The following is a 14,712-nucleotide window of genomic DNA, read 5'->3' on the forward strand; positions in this document are numbered from 1 at the left end:
AGCAGGGTTTTGCTGGGCAATTCTGGCTCCTCTCATGTGCAGGGCTGTATAATTGGATATATGGCTGACCAAACCACATGTCCCACTCTCCACTTACTGGTTTGGAACTGTGTTTAGATTTCTCGTTTTAGAACAGCTGATTTTAGCGACATGCAAGACCTGTTATTTTACAAGCTGAGGGCGGGATTGAGTGGCCAGTTTCTGATGCAACAGTTGAAGTCTCTTCCAAAAGACTCCAGGTTAAAGAGATGAACAAAAAGATAAGTCAAGTATGGCATCATCTCATGACACAAACTAGCCGACGAAAATCACTTATTGAGACTTAAGGGACAGCTAGCAGGCTAATTCATGTGGTTCATGTTAAAATAGGTCAAAATGTTTATTTGTGTTGTAGGGCATGCCATAAACAATGCCTGAATTTACACACACTAATTATTCAATCGTTATCTGATTTCAGCCGTTATCAGATTATTCCAGTGGGCATGTAAACAAATACTACAATATTTAAAATTGGATTAAAGCCATTATTTGGATTTTAGGAAAACCAGTAAACATTTCATTCATGCTTTTTCTGCTTTCCTGCTGAGGGTCGTGGTGGCAGGAAGCTGGAAAAAGACTGGTTTCTGTATCCCCAAGCCACACATTCCAGAACCTCCTGGAAGATCCCAGGACGTTTCCAAGCCAACTATAAGATCGAATTCAGAGGGTCCTAGGTCTTGCCAGGGGTCTCCACCAAGTGGGATGTGGCTGATCCAGCTTTATCTGGAGGAGCAGTGGTTCTACTCTGCGGATGTTCCTGATTTTCACGCTATCTTGGAGAATAAGACCAGCAAGCCTGCAGAGGAACTTTATTTCCTCAAGCTCATGATCATATGTGAAGACAGGGATGTAAGTGAACTGATAAACAGAAAGGTTTCACCTGAATGTTGGGCATTTTATTTTGCAAACAGCTAAAGAGGAAAAGGTTGCCTCAAGTGTGCTTCACACAAACTAAACAGAAAAATATGATAAAGAAAAAAAGCTTAAAAAGATGCTGTGGCCTGTTTTGAAGACGGATATTAGACTGTGGTCTAGTTGTAAACCCAGCAAAGTATTTAAGAGGACCAGAACAAGTGCAAGTATGTAAAGTATTTAAAAAAAAAAAAAAAAAAAAATCGGACTCAGTAAGTCTAGTTTCCTAAATATAAAACACCCCGGCTGATGGAGCTTGTTCTCCATTTCTATATTCTCTCTTACCAATTCCCAGTGGTTTTATGTAAATTATTTAGCTGAAAGCAGTTCATCGACCTTAAGACTAACTACAAAGATCGAGATCAGTTAAACAGCACTGAAATATAGACTTCAAAAAACCCAGACTAAGACACAATACTGATTTACCTTTGAACACTTTCAATTGGTTTAACTATTTTTTCCTTATATAGGCAGTTGACATCCTTATCGGTACATCAAATGGTATCACTGCTAAACCAAAGGTTGTATAAGCCACTCACACCCTTGTAATGCGTTCTAGCTGTGAATGTAATTCAACCACAGTGTTAGTGAGCAGAACAGCCCTAAGGGAGGGAGCCTGGAGTCACTTAGACTAGAGGAAACAAAGCTGGTACATGAGGGAGGGGATATCTCCTGTGACTACACAGCTAACCACTACAGTACTAATGAGCAATACGAAAAGCTACAACGCTACAGGAAGCATTTTTATCTTGAAAGCTCATCAGCCGTGTCATTTCCTGTGCCTGTAACTCTCAGCTACTTTTACATGAATGGTGGTCATCTCAGCGTGGTTGGAGTCGAATGTTCCTCAGGATATGTAGAGGAGATAATGAATCCCTCCGATGCCCATTAATCCGAAAAGTATTCAAACATGGCACATGGCGAAGGAGATGAACGTCTGGATATTGCAACATAATTATACCGTTTTGAACTGAGTGCTTTTTGTTTGTACGTGGGTGCCCAATGCAGTAAAGTATATAATACCGTGAAGCTATATATAGCTTGAGAGATATGAGGTCTTCACAGCACTCACAGCAAGCTTGACATACCAAATTAAAACAGGGGAATGATCAATGGTTAAAATGGCCAAGGAAACAAACTTCTGTGGACCCTTCATGCTTGGATGCAGGGTGAACTTATTAATGCATGGTGTGCAGTGCAGTGTGTAATCTGAGGCTAGAGCTGGCTGGAAGATAAGGTTATGAATTCCTCAGACCGCACCAGCTGTATGGAAAGAGGCAGTTTATTACAGTACTACAGTACTCACCGTGTAGAGCTCGTTTAGGACTTTCATCAGATCCTCTTGCAGCTGAAATGCTATTTCTTTACTCTGGAGGAAGAAATAGGTGTGGAGAGAGAGAGAGAGAGAGAGAGAGAGAGAGAGAGGGAGAGGGAGAGAGAGAGAGAGAGCACAAATCAGTTATCAACTCTCTTTGCACTTAATGCTTAATGACAATTAGACAATCTACAGAGCATGACTTTCAGCTACTTAGCTACTTATGGATTTAATCAGAGCTAATACATTTGTACAGTTTATAACAATATGTGAGTTCTGCTGAAGTGTTCATTTTCAGAAGCACGTTTTCTATCTTCATAAAGAGCACTTATCTCGCTGACAGATGTTGGGTTTTTGCGCTCAGTAGGTTGCTTCAAATTAAAAAATCTAGCATAATTCAGTGGAGTTTATTTTGGCTGAACTGAAACATCACTCAGCCAGAAGAGCACTGAAACTACTATAATAACCAGTAAGCAAGGTTTATAGGCACACCCATATCCCGTAATTGGAGTGCAAGCTAAAAATGAAGCAAAATGATTTTCTTTTACACTTTGTTACACGGTCCTGCACCTTGTGTGGATCAGCAGGATTATAGTAATGGCTTCCTGTCTTACAGGCTGCTCCAGTCTCTCACTAACTCAATCATATTTTCACTAATCTCATTCTGAAGACCTTTCCCAGCAATAACTCAGTCAGGGAGTGAGCAACTCAATCTCCTCTACGAGTTCTGATATAACTGTTAACAGTTAACAGTTAAACAGGATACAGGTTGGGTTAGTAGAAGATAACTAGAAATAGTATGATGATGCGATGCTTCAGTACTGATATTAATGAACTACTGCCTCCAAAGTCCAAAAATACGGCAGCGTATGAATTCTTCATCATTCTGATCATACGAATTGTTATTTGTCTACAATTTGTTATACTACAGTGCTAAATTCTCAGAAGGTGGGAATATGTTATTGTTTATGTAGTAACATCTTACACAGGGATTTGTAACCCCACTTGATTGGAAAAGAAATGTTTCTGTTCTCGGCATAGTGACGTTTTCTGTTTTAGTGTCTTCGGAAGGAGAACACTTTATAACTGTCAGTTATAGAGGTAAAGAAGTAAACTTTAATTGTTCAGACCAAAAAAAACGCATTTTTTGTCTTATTAACTTCAAGACAGAGCAGGAGAAAGCTGTAGACAGCTGCTACAACATAAGTGATAACAGGAAGTTCATTTGAGCACATTCCACAACATTAACATGTAACAATAAACAGACAAAAACAATACAATATGTTGTTCTGCAACAAATTAGAACATTCTTGTGGTAAAAGTGTAAACACTAGTAACTACCATAACTACAGTTATCTATTAAAACCATGTTGAATATTTTCCTTTAACTGCACACCTCAATCATGGCTTATTCCATATTATTCATTTTCCACGGTCAGATTTACTGGTTATTTTTCTATGATTAATACTCAAGTCTTGGCAATTGGTAGCAGTGGCACTGGTATTTGGCACTGAGATCTAAAAGTCCTTATCACGACAACACTGCAAGCCACAAAATGCAAATCCACCAGCCTCCCCAGTACAATCCTCTGTGCTTTCTGCTATGCATATTATCTTTGCGAACACAGATGTGCCGTAAGGGTTTAAGGGTGTCATGTCATTAAACCCTGCAAGTCAAAGCTGTGGTTTCAAATCATAAGCATTTTCCTGGCACTAAGGGTCAAGAGCCATGATAACTACTACACTGTACAAATTCCCACACAACTCTACACTGCAAACAGGTGTGCATGTGTGTAATGCATCTACTGGATTCAAACACATTCTCTGTGTGATGGAATACACACTGTCCATTTGATGCCAAACAGGCACTGAGAGATAAATCCCAGGTCCATGCCAGCTGTGTCCTAGTAATCAGCTCTCGGTTTAGGAGATCAAGTGTCTATTCAATCTATCTGCAGCTAATTACGGACAGACTGACTGCCACAGGTTAATGTGATCGAGGCAGAGGTTCTGGGTTCTTACCGACCTCTGAAACTGAGGCACATCTGTGTTTACTTTGAGCTCTATTGATTACACTGGTAACACATCACCATAAATTCTTCCCTTATCCAAAGCAGTCCTATGTTTCCAAAAGATGAACTATACAGAGTCAGAGTCAGAGTCCTACACCTGCACTTACACTGCCACTATATGGACGTTTTCGTCTGTAGCAAACTATCATAAGATACAGTATATCGCTTAGGTTGGATAACACCGGAGTATTCCTTTAATCTAATTAGGTATGGATGGCATAGTGTAGTGGCATGGAATAGTTATATTTTATAGGATATATTTTATGAAGGAGTAGCCTTTATTTTCTCACATATACAATGATCAGGCATAACATTATGACCACCTGCCTAATACGGTGTTGGTCCCCCTTTTGCTGCCAAAACAGTCCTGACCCGTTGAGGCATGGACTCCACTAGATCCCTGAAGGTGTGCTGTGGTATCTGGCACCAAGATGTTAGCAGCAGATCCTTTCAGTCCTGTAAGGTGCCTCCATGGGCCCCGCTTTGTAACTTACAGGACAAAAAGAATGCTTCTGACAGATACTGACCACTGCAGACGGAGAACACCCCAAAAGAGCTGCAGTTTTGGAGATCCAGGTATCTAGCCATCATAATCTGGCCCTTGTCAAACTCTCTCAAATCCTTACACTTGTCCATTTTTCCTGCTTCTAACACATCGACTTTGAGGACAAAATGTTCACTTGCTGCCTAATATATCCCACCCACTAACAGGTGCCATGATGAGGAGATCATCAGTGTTATTCAAGTTACCTCTCAGTGTTCATAATGTTATGCCTGAGTGCAGTGAAGTTCTTTTCTTTGCATATCCCAGTTTGTTAGGACCCGGGACAGTGCAGTGCAGTGATGATATAACAAAAACCAATCAACCATGGCGTGGAGTGATGCGACCTGACGCATAGTGGGATTACTGTTACCACCTGAATTAACAACAGCATGTGTGTAAATCCTCTTACACCACAGAAACTTTGTATGTACAATGTTGCACAACAGTTGCAAAACAAGTTAGTTCATATAACCACTTATTATAGCAGCTGTAAACAATCTTACCCTCACCCGCCTCTCTTTTATTCTCTATTTAAATCATATTACTGAGCAAACCAGAAAGCTCAGAGCCCTCCATACATACAGACTCACCTCTCAGTTCTCAACTAGGAAATAAACTTTTCCTAACAGGATGCTTCATCATCTCAACAACATACCTTCTATAATTTGTTTCTATGGAAACTGTGCTACATTTGAATAAATGCATTAATATAAGCTGTGATCAATACCATCTGACCAATCAGAATGAAGAATTCAAAAGCTCAGTGGTATCATTCAATTAAGCTGGGCACAAATTAATAGCCCTTTTTTTCTTACCCTATTAGTTGTCTCGAAATTTATGCTGCAATAAACTTTAGTACAGACATTTATAAAGAGCGCAGGAAGAGCAGTAGCATATGTAACACCCATTGGAGCTGGAAATGAAGTATAAAGCTTCTGTTTCTTACCGCATTAATCACTATGAAATATGAATACACTGAGCATCACAGCCCAGCAAAAGGCTGGAAATTAGATGATGATCAAGCAGACACCATGCCCGAGCATTATCTTGCGTTGTCACTAACACAGCTCTATGCAGGGATTGTTATGAGCATTTGCAACGCTTTGTCAAACCCAGTCATAAATCAGCTCTGGTGAAATATGCTGCCATACAGGAAGTGACAGAGGCTTCATGACAGCGGGTTATAAATCCTAAAGCCATACTGCAAATGAGGACACACTGAGCTTGCTACAATATTTGATTTTATAGCTATAGTGCAGTAAAAAGACACAGAAGCAACTTCTATTCGCTCCCCACGTGTGTTTTTCTGCAGCTCGGTTCTAAATAGTGCTCTTTTCACTGAGATTCCAGGCGTGCGGAAATTCACCTACATTTCCCATCAGACCACTGCTTCCCTAAAAAGCACGGAAAAAGCCAGAGGAATAAATAATGAAACAAAATGCAGGTTTTAAAGTCTGACCATCCATGAAGGAACGACATGCTGGAAATGCACATCTGCAGTTACCAAAGCATTCCTATGATGTCGAACTTAATTTGAGTTTTTACACAGATACTTCATATCAGTGCTCATCATCAAGACAGGAAATCATTCTTTTGAATAAGAAGCTACATTGTGTAAAGGCCAAAACCTTAAACTAATAGATAATAAGATAAAATAATTCTATTACACATTTCAAAAATTAAGAAAAATGCTTTGTGTACATGCTGAATGGGCAACTTATACAAAATCAAAAATTTCTGAGCAAAAAAAATTAAATTAATGGGTTTACATGATCTTGTGCAATCTGATGATGGAGAAAACTACATGAGGCAGTCAATAACTGTATTTCATTCAGCAGCTTTGCTATAATCATGGAGAGATTATTTGTTCCACTGGTGAGATGGTAGCATGTGGGGTTAGATTTTCTTTCATTTTTATAACAATTGAATCACGTGTAAATTTTGTTTTGTTTTAATCAAATCGAAGGTCAACTCACTTGAGGTTCCTGGCTGCCAGTGAGTGGCTCTTGGGTTGTTTTTCTGGTCAATTTTAAGGTAAGCATGAGGCAGAATATCACTTTCTAGAATATTGCGATACAAAAGAGTGTACTGCAATATTCTGCTCATTTCTGGTATTGTGATATATTCATTACCGGCGCTGCCTCTACTTACACACAAGGTAGAAGCACTCAGAGTGGTGAGTGGGAACTCAACTGTCTCGAAGCATACTCACTTAATATTTCAAAAAGGTAGGAAGGAAATGTTTTGGCACATGGGTGAAGCAGGTCTGCATCCTCGTTTAATGTTGCACATATTTACAAAAGCAAAATACGTTAAGAAAATAGCAATATAATTCAATTAAATAACACAATAATCACATCGTCTTAATCGGCTTTATTGTGATTTCATTGTATTTCATCATTATCTGATCACTGTGTTAGCTGACCTAATTTTTCTCTCTATCTATCTGTCTGTCTCTCTGTATGTCTCGAACTTTCTTGCTCACACACACACACAGACTGTGTGTGTCAGTCAGCCAGCTGTGTGTATGCATGGCCTGTATGTGAGGATGATTACTGAAACTATGTTGTGGTCAGAATCAGCCGAGAGAGCGCAATTACAGGGTGCAGATTCTTTTAACCCTGCTATAAATTTCTAAGCATGACACATGGGACTCAAGGCAGTTTAGGAGTTACAACCCACTGTCTCTGGCCTACAAGTGCACCGTCACAACGCTAAGAGAGATAAAGAATGGCAGAGCTGTAGACAGTGAGGAAAGGGAGCGAGTAGGAAAAAGAATAAATGAGGACAACTCTTAGCGACTGTGACCTTGCTAGACAAGTATTCTCTGGTACAGTACATTAATGACTCATAACTCTTCAGTCTCTGTTATTATGCTCCAGTATCAGCCAGTCATATTGCTGAAAGCAGCTGTGGTGCACACATGGCACATCTGTTCTTTTATCATAGGCCCCTCAACATCCCACACAGTAATAAGTACCTTTGAATCACATCAGGGAAGCAGTAAGAGAGGAGCGTGGCATTTTTGCTCATGTCAAGAGAAGGCTAGTATTTTCCCTGCTTTGGAAAGGACCCTCTGGCTTTCCCCATCTTGAGGCCTTCCAGCCTAGCTCATCAGTTCCCTTAATTGGCTCTAACCATCTCCCTGCAGTGTTTGGGCCTTGTAATTTAGTCCTGTGGTCAACTTGAAGTGATATGGAAGCGTGTGATTGTTAAAGAAGTTGTCCATCCTGGAGAAAAGGGCCAGAGAAGTCTACTGGCCAGAAAGAAACCATGATTAAAGCTTCTCTTTAAAAGTGGAACCACAACTGGCCATTCGGTCGGACCGACCTCGCGACTCGTGACGAAAGAACACTGGCACTGCTCGAAAGAAAGACAAAAACCACAAAAAGCACAGGCACATGATCCTGCTTCACAAAGGGCTAACTGCGGAGAGGGTAGTCGTGTCTCGAGTGGGTGGTATTTTACGCTCTAGTCCTTTGAATATAACAGGAGAGAACAGATGTCTGGTGTATATGAAGGACATGGTGAGAATTACTTGAAAGGAACAGAGACCAAACAAAGGGCAAACCTAAAAGAGACCAAATGGCGGATGTGATTCCACATGGGAGCCTCAGGGGCTCAGTTTAACCACCAGGAAACTGAATGAATGTATAGAAGCGTATGGCTTTTATGTGTACGTGTTGTTTGCTTTTTGGTCTGTCTGTTGAGGAAGCAGGACAGCCAACTGCTCTAACCTTCTTCATAAGGCGTGTCGAGTCCTCGCTGATCTGCATGAAGCGCATGATGACATTGTTCAGGTAGATGTCACTCAGCGTGGCGTGGTCTTTACTCTCCCGCCTCACCTGGTTCAGCAACAGATACCAACAGTTCACTGGGGAAAGGAGGTTCTGGTCTTTTCTGCAGACAAGAAAGGACAGAAAGGGAGTTGGTTAGATTCATAAAAAACAATTTTATTACACAACTAACTTAAACATTTTTTCCACACTCTATGTTACAAGCCTATAGTCTTTGACATATTTTTAAATAAAATAAGACTAGTCCTTAATCACATTAAATCCATAAAATCCAGGTTACCCAGATCCATCCTAAACTGCGGTTACTTTCTATGTGACCTTTCAGTGCATATTCACCCCATATCCGCTCGGGTTTCCTGTGGGTTCTCCGGTTTCCTCTCACCTCCAAAAAAACATTATAAAAAAATCCTGCATGCTGTGTCAAACAAAGTGTTGAAAAGCGTGGGCTATAGTTTTTCAGCAATCCATATAAGTACGGGAATATTTCAGCATTTCGAGCATTCACATTTTTTTAAATATGAAATTTATCAAATATTTATTTACAGACTTAATTAAAATACCTGGACAAAAAATGGGGACGAAACCAGTAAGAGAACACTTTTTATCACGTTCAAATCCCTCCATCATCACTCCATACACTGATCAATAGTATATAATATACTACGGTGTGACACAAAGCTGCTAAAATATATAAAGTCTACGGAAGTGAAAGGAACACCGGCTAATGGGAATTCCATTAAAAGGGTTTAAATGAAGTTCTTTGAAACTCAAGGTAGTTTATTCTTCCATGGGACAGTTTGGAAAACAGAAATAAGGAAAGATGAACATTTACACAGTGCTAAAGCTGTTGAATCAGTTTTAGTTTAGAAAACGTTTCCTGTATGTCCTGTATCTGTTTCGTATTTCCTCAGCATAATCTAAACCACTTCTTAGGCCAGAGCACCAGGCCATTCGAGACCCTATTTGGGGTTCCATTCATAAGTCAATAAGTTTTTGTGACTCCTCCCCCTTATTTTACAATGGCTTGATATAAAGTGACTGAAAAAATTATACTCAAAGTGTACTCATCGCCTGCTGCTTCACAATCTCTCCCTGCTCACTGATGCCAGATGTTTCTATGTCATTTACATGGATTTGGTTATATGGAGAAGTCAAAGCCCTGAAGCCCTTGTCTGATTGGCTAATCGTAGCATAACAGACACCGCACTGATGTGTTCATCTGGGCTTGACTGAACATTTGATGCTACAATGTGAGCCAGAAGAAATGAACTGAGGTGTGGATATCTCCCAAGTAAGCATCTGGTCTAAAGTTCTTGTCTAAATTTAAGGAATAAATGTTGGTTGATAATGCTGTGGTTGTTTCTAGAGCTATAATCACTGCAGCAGGACACACCAAATGTCACATACATTAACCAGCACAAATACAGATGTCTGTCTTCAAGGACACCATTGAAGTAAACAAACATAATTTCTTCATCAGCTATTTGCATTCACTTAAACTAACAAGATGAAGTTGTGTTTGAGACAATGAACAGGGAGTCAAGAAAAGTACAAGAGGCAGTAGCGTGACACAGCATCTGAACTGATCACCTTGGGTACCTTAAATAGTTTCACTCCTTGCCTACAATCCTGTAACTTGCCTTCCAGCCAGATGTAGTAAAAACGGTTGAACCTCTAAGAGGAAGCTTGTATGTAGTCTAAAAGTTATTACCTTGTTCCTCATTTTATTGTACATGGAGAGTTTTTGCCAGTTTCACAGAAACTACCCTTGTGGTACATACAGAATGAATTACATTTACATCATTTATACAACTGAGCAGTTAAGGGCCTTGCTCAAGGGCCCAGGAGACACACACACACACACACACACACATTAAAGTAAAAGTGCCCTTTTGCATTCACCTGCAAAGGTATTTGTACTACCTCACTGTTTTCACATCATGCATTCTCACTAAAGGTTAAATGTTACAATGACCTTTGGTCCAGAGTCCAAGCCTACAAAACAGGCAGCATGTGTCAACACAACAGTTGGGTCAACATATCCCAGCCCTGAACCGTATGACACGGACATCCACATGCCACGTAGACAGGACAGAGAGAGAGAGAGAGAGAGAGAGAAGCTGAGGTTGACGCTTTCGGTCATATTTCCATGAACACCACAGCATTTAAAACAGACACAGGAAGCAAATCTCTTGGATGGAACGACACAAGGTGATAAGAACCAATCCTCAAAGTTAAAAAAAAAAAACAGCATAGGGAGTGAGATCAGTCATGCCAGACTGGATGAAATGGATAATCTAATTGAACTAAAAGCCTGGAGGAGCACACTTTCGGAGGAGGAGATTTTAGAATGAGAGAGTTATGGCAGGACGAGCAGGCTTGGTCAGATGGCAATTACCATAAAACCTTTCAAGAGACTCGATCAGTATCCCGGCAGCCGCTAGGGAGTTTTCTTTCACACTGCAGAACATATGGAAAGCATGTGACAAAGCTGAATAGTGAAGTGAAATAATGCTTAACTTGGTGGTTAAAGCTGTATGGGACACACATTTGGCACACGTAAGTCAAACAAACGGAAACCTATGCCATTATAAGCTGGTCATCATATTTCTGCCTGAACATAGAAATGGCATGGACAATGAGTTTTATTATTTACTATATCTGAGGACAAATTTAATTTAACAAAACCAAAAATCATTTACAGCATTTTTAGTACTTGTATTTGTGAGGTCAGAAATGCTGACTGAATAGAAGTGACCATCCCTCAGTGTGCTCCCGTAGAAAGCAGTGGCAGCTTTTTTCCCCAATGAGACGACCTTCTGACCTGGCCAAGCAATCTTCTCAGAGTCCTATACCACACACACACTTAAAGAAAATACATACAACTTAGACCCAAAGAGCAGTAATGCAAAGCCTGGCCATCTCCTAAGTCATAAGTAGCCATATTCTGCACTTTTCTCTTTTTCATAAAACTTGGATACATTCATGTGGACTCAATCTAAGACACTAGCTTAAAAAAATCTTACGGTGTTGCCATCTAGTTGGCAGTCAACACTTGTATGTACTGGTTTCCAAGCTTTCAGCAAGACTGAACAAAAGTTATCTCAAGTTTTGTTAAAAAACTGTTTGTGGCAAATAAATTTAACCCATAAGTGAGCTAAGACCTCGTCTATGAGTGGTCATCTGTGATGTCAGACGAATGGCCTCTTCATGGTAAAGTATGAAATTCTTTGAACATGTTTATTGAAGTACCAAAGATCCCTATTGAAAGCTACAGGTCCGGTTTGTGAGACTACTGTTCATTATAAGATTAGGTGGATTAGGTGATTTATAGAAGAGAAAACAAAATATGCAAGGCAAAGGTACTCGAAGACCAGGGTTGGGAATAACTGTACCAGATCAGGAATTTCAAAACATGACTTTGACATGTTCTGGCACAACCACTGCATTAACAGGTCAAGAGGACATATGTATACGCACATTTAATCAGAAAAGGTGGGAGTATCCCAGTGCAGCAAAACAAATCCAAACTCATTATCTTATATCTTACTAAAAACCTTTGACCGATATTAACTGAAAATAATTGTCGTAAACGTTTGTGCAAAAAATATGGAATAAATAATGTTGCAAATTCTCGTTGATGCATGTTCCAGGCTGCTGAGAGCATTTTGGAGCTCACTGCTGAGCTGGTGAAAGAATGTCAAATGTAAATTTGGGATTAAATCTACGTTTTAGTCAAAGAAAGTGGAAGAAATAAAGAGAAAGGGGACGTGAAGCGGAGTTGTCTACAACCTGCTCTCACAGGGAGCCAAATCTTATGTACACTTCGCTGGCCACAAGCTTCAGAATCCTGAAAGTAGAAATCTGATTGGCTATGCATACTTCCACATATATGGACTTTCATATACTGGTTTTTAGAGAGTGTCTAGTAAGGCCAAGATACAATCAGTCAGTGTAGTTAAAGTCAGTCAAATGGCCTTAAAGCAGATGATTTAGAGATCAGACCAGATCCTCTTGCCTTATCTAAAAGACTGGTTTGTGAGCCTATCAACACTAATAAAATAGTACGACCTTGTTTCCAACATTATTCCTCTATTGCGTAAAACTCAGATGACTGGTGCAATTGAACAAATTCGTTTTCCCTGCTTTACCCAGCAAGCTTCAGTAGCTCCATCGCTGCTGACGGCACAAGTTCATTCACAACTCAGCAGAAAGCTAAAGATGCCACTTGTGATATTGGTGATTTACTTTCACTCCTTACCTACAGGAAAGAAACCCCATTCAACAGTTAATGCATGGCAGGATGATATAGCCAGAGCCAGTGGACGCACTAATGGCAGCTAATTGGTCCTCAGAGAGAGAGTTCCAGAGTGCTTAGTGGAGGATTTAGCAAAGTGGAATACCAGCTTATTCAAGAGAGCTTGTGCGGATAAACTGCCTGTACAAATACTGTATCATATTGTAGAATGCTGTATAGCAAAGATGCAGCCAAGGATATGTGCAAAATGGCCAATACCAAAGCAACATCCCACGTCCAACACACAATCCCCTAAATGGACATAACTTGTGAGCCAGATTCCATAAAACACTTGTTCTGCATACAAACAAAATCTGGTATCTTTGTGAAGTCTCTAGGAGGTAGTGTAGGAGGAGGACTTTGCATGTAATCAGATCGTTGCCATCCCCATCCCAGCACACCTCCCTGAACAAACAGAGCCGGATGTGTTAGTTCAGCAAACAGCTGCGCTCTCCCTCTGAGGATGAGGCCACCACATGGCTATAGAAGAACACTAACCATTGAGAACCAAAGCTCTGCTGATCCAGCTGCCTCTTTTCTCCCTGTTTGTGCATGTTTTTGTGTGTGTGTATGCATGCTCAGGATCAGAGCAGCACTATACAAACATGAGGAAGTGAGCTCACATGAGACAACTTACTGCACTCGCAAGACACCGATTAAAGTCGTCGGCGGGATGCTAGACGACTTCGTCTGAATTCCTCGCCCTATATTCTCAAACGGATTTCCTCACGTCCAATCCTGTAAGTCTTTAAATAGAGCTACATGTGAATGACGACAACAAAGATGACCTTTGAATAAGACGCACAGCTGGAACAGACAGCTACGTTTGTCTTTGCAGACCTTTAAACATATTGAGGCCCTATTTAAGCCAGTTGCTCTGAACCTCATGTTGATCACCATGTCATTTTGTTGCCTAATGAGCTTGAGACTTATCAGAATTTATCAATAATCCTGTTTTACTGAAGCAAGATGCTCTGACAGCAGTATTGGGCACTACAATTTTTTGTCATATTTTGTTGTATTCCTGCAGTCTCATAAGTTTTCTCTGGGTGAAATCACAGCAATGGCGAGATCCATGATGAGGGTGGACAAATAAGCAGCCTGGGTGGTCAGAACAAGCACACTTCATGTCCGGGATTTTAGTCTTTTCTTTGTAGTTCCCTGGTGGATAAGGTGTTTCAACAACCAGAAAAGGAAAAACTTATAAATCTTAAAAAGTCTGTTATATTAAAACCTAATGAGCTTCAAGATGGTGCCCTAAGTTTAGCCAACACTACTTGTTCCAAATCCCATCCGGTTTGTTTGGGGCAAACTGCTGACAAATGATCTTTTCTGAATCTCAGGTAAGTGGAAATACTGACAAAACAGAGTAAAATAAGCTAACTGTCATATAAATCTCTTCCGGAGGTTAACTACATCGAAATGATCATGAAGACGAAAGGAAGACTCAAATTATTTTTTTGTGTGTAAAGCAAGGACATTTGAAATTTTATGCTGACTCAATCAGAAACTTCGTTAGCAGAGGTTAACAATCATAAACACATTTATTTCACTTAATCTCTAGCGGCGCTCTTAACTAGCTATTTACCTCACCATACTTTATTGTATTATATCACAATACATTAGCTACAACATTTTAATCTAGTTATAACCAAAAACATGGGACTGGCAACACGTTAGAGCTTTGACTTGTCTAATGAGCTAACTCATACTTTTATATTTGATTTTGGTTTGTT

General features: G+C 40.1%; 1 protein-coding gene across 4 annotated transcripts in view; it reads right to left on the reverse strand.

Annotated features, from left to right (window-relative positions):
* Positions 1–14,712, reverse strand: part of srgap1a (SLIT-ROBO Rho GTPase activating protein 1a) — an 83,527-nt gene that overhangs the window by 41,375 nt on the left and 27,440 nt on the right. For all 4 annotated transcript variants that reach the window (XM_058387532.1, XM_058387530.1, XM_058387529.1 and 1 more), the window contains exons 3-4: positions 8,620–8,782; positions 2,258–2,320 (exon numbers count right to left, since the gene is read on the reverse strand). In XM_058387532.1, the coding sequence (XP_058243515.1) occupies positions 2,258–2,320; positions 8,620–8,782 (226 nt within the window). The remainder of the gene's footprint in view (positions 1–2,257; positions 2,321–8,619; positions 8,783–14,712) is intronic.

Source organism: Hemibagrus wyckioides, linkage group LG04, assembly GCF_019097595.1.
Source record: "Hemibagrus wyckioides isolate EC202008001 linkage group LG04, SWU_Hwy_1.0, whole genome shotgun sequence".
Taxonomy (NCBI): domain Eukaryota; kingdom Metazoa; phylum Chordata; class Actinopteri; order Siluriformes; family Bagridae; genus Hemibagrus; species Hemibagrus wyckioides.